Genomic DNA, 6,323 nt, shown 5'->3' with positions numbered 1-6,323 from the left:
ATGTCTCTCTTAGGGTCCTCCTTGTTTACTAGCTTCTCTGCCAGTGTGGATTGTAGGCTGGTAATCCTTTACTCTATGTCTATAATCCACATATGAGTGAGTACATACCATGTTTGTCTTTTTGTGATTGGGTTACCTTGCTCAGAATGGTTTCTTCTAGTTGCATCCATTTTCTTGCAAATTTCAAGATTCCATTGTTTTTTTCTGCTGAGTAGTACTCCATTGTGTAAATGTACCACATTTTCTGTATCCATTCTTCGGTTGAGGGGCATCTAGGCTGCTTCCAGTTTCTGGCTATTACAAATAATGCTGCTATGGACATGGTTGAACAGATGTCCTTGTTGTATGAATGTGCTTCTTTTGGGCTGGATCTTGTGGTAGACTCATTCGCATTTTCTTGAGGAGTCACCATACTGATTTCCAAAGGGGCTGTACAAGTTGGCACTCCCACCAGCAGTGGAGAAGTGTTCCCTTTCTCCGCATCCTCTCCAGCATAAACTATCATTGGTGTTTGTGATTTTAGCCATTCTGATAAGAGTAAGATGGTATCTCAGAGTTGTTTTGATTTGCATTTCCCTGATGATTAAGGAAGTTGAATACTTTCTTATGTGTCTTTTCAGTATTTTAGATTCCTCTATTGAGAACTGTCTATTTAGTTCTGTACCCCACTTTTTAATTGGATTGTTAGGTGTTTTGGAGACTAGCTTCTTGAGTTCTTTGCATATTTTGGAGACCAGCCCTCTGTCAGATGTGGGGTTGGTGAATATCTTTTCCCGTTCTGTGGGCTGCCGTTTTTTCTTACTGACTGTGTCCTTGCCTCAGTTTCAAGAGATCCCACTTATCAATTGTTGATCTCAGTGTCTGTGCTACTGGTGTAATGTTCAGGAAGCAGTCTCCTGTACCAATTAATTCAAGGGTATTTCCCACTTTGTCTTCTAATAGGTTCAGTATGGCTGGATTTATGTTGAGGTCTTTGATTCATTGGAGGCTATTTTCTTTCATATTACTTTAATCGTTTAATACGGGCTTTACTTTATTATTTTAAAACTCTGTGTGTGTGTGTGTGTGTGTGTGTGTGTGTGTGTGTGTGTGTGTGTGTGTGAATACCTACTCTTTTCTCTCCCAAGCCTATGTATATTTTGAACGCACTGTTACCAGGATTTTTCTATCTCAATCTGTCTTTGTTGAATATCTGTAATCTTTTCCTGACCAAATGAGGTGAATCTTAAATTGCTATATGAGTCGCTGCTGGTGTAGCTTAGCTTAGTGCATATCTGCAGTGCCTGGTGGCTGGCAGGTGGTTTAAAGGGAGCTGCTGGGAGTCCTATCTTGGTACTGCAGTCAGAATAAGAAACCCATGACTAGGAAGCCAAGTTTGGCAATGTTTTGTGTTAATGAAGGGACCAGCTTCCCTTTCGGCAGCCATAACAGCTGAACACGTGCTTGCCATAAACCTGCCTTGGTCACTTAGAGGTCAGATGCCTGTCTCATGACAAGGAACCAATCAGAAGTTAGCTGGTGGCGCTATGCTTTATGACCCTGGGTGTGCTTTACGGACAAGCGCACAGCAATGACGTAGAGAGCATAGCAACCACCCTGGGATTTAACAACCAGTTGACCAATCAACACAGGGCAAGCCCTCCAAGCCTGGAGGCACACCAATCGTGAGCCTGTGCATACCCCTAGACACGCCCCTTACGCTGCCCTATAAAGATCTGTGCACAGCGGTTTCAAACTGTCTTTTCTAGCCACCCGCCATGGCGGGTGGGTGAAAGACCCGAGCTAACATGGGGCTAGCTTGTTAAATTACAATAAAGCCTCGTGCAGTTTGCAGCAAGCTCTCGAATCTGCCTGGTGATTGGGGTGACCTCGAACGTGGCCTGGGACCCCGGATACTTGAGTTTTCGGGGGTCTAACATTACGATAAATCTTTTTGCCAATAGCCGCCTGAGCCCCACCGCCACGTGCGAGCTTTACGCCAGCCGCTCTCCCGAGTTAGGCCCAAATGAATACACAGAGAGACTTGTATTAGGTACAAAGCTACTTGGCCAAAGACTAGGATTCTCATTTGTTAGCTCAGTCTCAATTACCATACATCTATATATTTTATGGGATTTATCTTATCGGACACCTTATTGGCGTCCCTCCTTGCTGGTGAACCACATCATGCCGCTGGAGCAGGAGCCGAGGGGAAAGAGAGCAACACTTCCTTTTTCCTCTTCTTAAATATGAGTCTCCTTGCTATGTCACTTCCTGTCTGGAACACCACTTCTCTACTACATTTCCCAGAATCCTCTTTGACTCCTAGTCCAGCCTAACCTGCTGTCTCATTGGCCAAGCAAGTACTTTATTTATAAACATACACAGAAGTATTTCCCCCATCAGTCTTGTGTGTTTAGAAGCTTTTTAAAGCTTTGTTAGGATTAATGGGAAATACCAGCTTGTTGGATTGCCTTTTGTAGGTGGAATTTTCTTATACCAACCTCCCACTCCCAAATAACCAACATGGAATCTTAAAATTATTTATAAATATTCAGCTGATAGCTCAGGCTTGCTAATATATCTTACATTTAAATTAACCCATATTTCTTGTCTATGCTTTGCCATGTGGCTTGGTACATTTTTTCAGTGCAGCATTTCCAGCTGGCTTCTCTCTCTGCCTCTGGTGACTCTTCTCTCTGGCTCCACCCTTCTTCCCCCCAGCACCCTCTTGGTCTGGTTTTCCCACCTAACCTCCTACTCAGCTATGGGCCAGTGAGCTCTTTATTAAGCTTTGAGTGTAATACATATTCATAGTGCACAAAAAGATTGTTCCTCAACTAAAATACACCTGCCAGTACATCCTGAGTGCTCAGATAAAAGGCATAAGCCAAAACAACCACCTCTCCCATATTTTTCTAGATAGTAATTTTCATGGGTTCTCTAATGTGTGATCAGTATTCTTCTGTTTGCTTGTTGACCTCTTTATATCTGTTAATAGGCATTTCTCTTAGAAGGCTATCTCCTATTCAAAATACGCAGAAATGACAGAGGTGTGTCTCATTAGTTTCCTCTATAATGACTTGATGATTACATTAAAACTTCTGTGTCACATAATAAGTGTGAGAAGCACCAGAATTTTATAAATATACTTTAAAAGAAGTATACATTTACAGTGCTGTTAGTATCATGCTTTCTGTTTAACATATATATGGGATATTTTAGAATGCAGTGACCTATGATGATGTGCGTGTAAATTTCACTCCGGATGAGTGGGCTATCCTGGATCCTTTCCAGAAGAATCTCTACAAAGAAGTGATGCTAGATACCTATAAGAACCTCACTGATATAGGTAAGACTATGAATTTTACTTCATTTTTTTAAATAAGGGGGCAACTTTTTCTTGGTAATTGATCCCCTTCTCTAATTTTGTTTGAGAAAGAGGAAGAATGAGGGTAATAAATCAGTCATGGTTCTAAGGTCCACTGCAATAGTGATTTTAATTTTTTATATATTCTGAAATGTTTCATTCATTTTCTGGTATTATATTTTAGGCTACAATTTGAAAGACCATAATATTGAAGAGCCTGATCAAATTTCAACACAACATGGAAGGTAATTTTCATGTGCAGTCAGATGCAATTGTTTCTCTGAAGAAGTTTTAATGTGTCCTGGAAGTTTTAAAGAGAAGCAACAGTGTAAACAAGCACAGCTTTAAGTGTATAGATAACTAAATTAGCACCAATCCATGTCTGTCAATTTCAGGTAGTGCTTTTGTGTTTGCAAGGCATTGCTCTTAAAGAGAAAACAAGGAAACAATGCCTTAACAGATATTACCATTTGAATCACAGCTCCATGCAAGCTACGCCACAGAACTTCCAGTCTGTTTAGTTTCATAATACACAGATATTACATGACATGTACACCTTGAATAGGTGATAAATATGTTCTAAATCCTCTAATATGCAAATAGTCTAGAGTAAAGCTAGTGTTGCTCATACACATTTACTGACTTTGCTAAGTTTAGTGAGCAGGGCAGTTTATAAGAGTAAAAAATTGTTCTTCTGGAGAAGCTTTAGTCCCTATACAATGTGTCTATGAGAAACAAGAAGTCAAACTGTGTGAATGTGATATGGGAACATATTTGTTCCTTTACTAGGTATAATGTCACAATGGAAACAAGACATGTGAGCATAGGGATATGGAAAGAAGCAACCTCTCTCTCTCTCTCTCTCTCTCTCTCTCTCTCTCTCTGTCTTTCTCTCTCTCTCTCTCTTTCTCTCCCCAATCTGAATGTGATGTATGTTTACAATTAATTGGTTTTCCAACTTCATTGGGAATACATCAACAAACTCATAGTGTAGAAAAGCCCTATGAGTACTAGGAATGTGGAAATTCTTTTGTTTGTCCCAGTTCACTTTGCAAATGTAGTATGACTCACACTATGAAAAAAAATCTATGAATACAATCAGTGTAGTAAACTTTGAGCTCTTTCCGTTCTCTTCAAATTTATGAAAAACCTCATGTATTAAAGGATGCTATAAATATGAGTGTCTTATCTAGGGTTTCTATTGCTGTAAAGAGATGCTATGACCATAGCAACTCTTATAAGTGAAAACATTTAATTGGGGCTGCCTTAGAATTTCAGAGATTTAGTCCTTTATCTATCATTATGGCAGCAAATGTGGAGGCATACATGCATACATGCATATATAGTGCTGGAGAGGTAGATGAGAGTTCTACATCTTTATCTGCAGGCAACAGAAGGAAGCTGTGACATCCCTAGCATACCTTGAGCATATAAAAATTAAATCCCACCTCCAGAGTGATACACTTCCTCCAAAAAGGTCACACCTACTCCAACAAGGTCACATATTCTAATAGTGCCACTGCCTATGGACCTAACATTCCAACACATAAATATATGGGGGCCTTAGCAATTCAAGCTACCACAGTAAAATGTGTTAATAAACACTCCTACCATTACAGGTATCTTTAAAGATGCAGAACAATCAGTAATGAAGGGGAACACGATGGATATAAGCAAAGTGATAAAACCTTAAATATATAATTCCTCTTTATAATTGTATCAAATTGTAAACTGGATTCATATGGCAAAAGTGATTCATCGAGGTAATAAATGTGATAAAGCATTTACATGTAACAATTATCTTCACAGGCATGAAAAAAGACATATTGGAGAGTATATTCACTGTGGTAAAGCCTTTGCAAGTCTCCATTATCTTCAAATGCAGAAAAGCACTCATTCTCAAAAGAAACCTTATGAATGTACTCAATGTGGAAAAAGATTTGTAAATACCAGATATCTTCAAGTGCATAAAAGAACACATACTGGAAAAAAGTCCTACACATGTAATCAGTGTGATAAAGTCTTTGCATATCATGGAAGTCTTAAAAAACATAAAAAGACACATAGTGGAGAGAAACCCTACAAATGTAATCAATGTGATAAAGCCTTTGCACGTCATGATAATCTTCAACAACATAAAAGAACACATACTGGAGAGAAACCCTACAAATGTAATCAGTGTGAAAAAGCCTTTGCACGACAGAGTTCTATGAGTATACATAAAAGAACACACAGTGGAGAGAAACCCTACAAGTGTAATCAATGTGATAAAGCCTTTGCACATTGCAGTACTCTTCAAGACCATAAAAGAACACATAATGGAGAGAAACCCTACAAATGCAATCAATGTGGTAAAGCCTTTTCACGACAAAGTGCTTTGCAAATACATAAAAGAATACATAGTGGAGAGAAATGCTACAAATGTAATCAATGTGATAAAGCCTTTGTACAGCCTAGTAGTCTTCAAAACCATAAAAGAACACATACTGGAGAGAAACCCTACAAATGTAACCAATGTGATAAAGCCTTTGTACAGCCTAATAGTCTTCAACGCCATAAAAGAACACATACTGGAGAGAAACCCTACAAATGTAATCAATGTGATAAAGACTTTCCACAAAAACGTCATTTCCAAATACATAAAAGAACATGTACTGGAGAGAAACCCTAAAAATGTAATCAATATAGTAAAGCCTTTGCACATAAAAATAACCTTTAAAGGCATGAAATAATTCACATTTGAGAAATACTAACCTGAAGCTTTTACACATTTCTGTAGTCTTCTCCATCATGAAAGAGTTCATATTGAAGAGAAACCCTGTGAATGTATTTGACACGAACACATACTGGAGAGAAACTCTAAGAGTTCAATGGACATGATAAAGCTTTTTCCCAACAGAGTTATCTTTGAATAAAAAAAAGGCATGTTGGAGAGAAACCCTGTGATTGTAAACAATGCAGTAAAGCCTTTGCA

The 6,323-nt window shown here is 38.7% G+C and overlaps 1 protein-coding gene across 1 annotated transcript; it reads left to right on the top strand.

Moving 5' to 3' along the window:
- The first annotated feature begins 3,023 nt into the window (after nucleotides 1-3,023).
- Nucleotides 3,024-6,068, top strand: LOC113832509 (zinc finger protein 431-like). Its single transcript, XM_035451448.1, is given in 4 exon segments — nucleotides 3,024-3,032; nucleotides 3,205-3,331; nucleotides 3,534-3,594; nucleotides 5,159-6,068. Coding segments are annotated over 4 exon segments (1,107 nt in total).
- The last annotated feature ends 255 nt before the right edge of the window (nucleotides 6,069-6,323 follow it).

This window comes from Cricetulus griseus, assembly GCF_003668045.3.
Source record: "Cricetulus griseus strain 17A/GY chromosome 1 unlocalized genomic scaffold, alternate assembly CriGri-PICRH-1.0 chr1_0, whole genome shotgun sequence".
NCBI lineage: Eukaryota > Metazoa > Chordata > Mammalia > Rodentia > Cricetidae > Cricetulus > Cricetulus griseus.
This window is presented reverse-complemented; position numbering and strand designations above follow the sequence as displayed.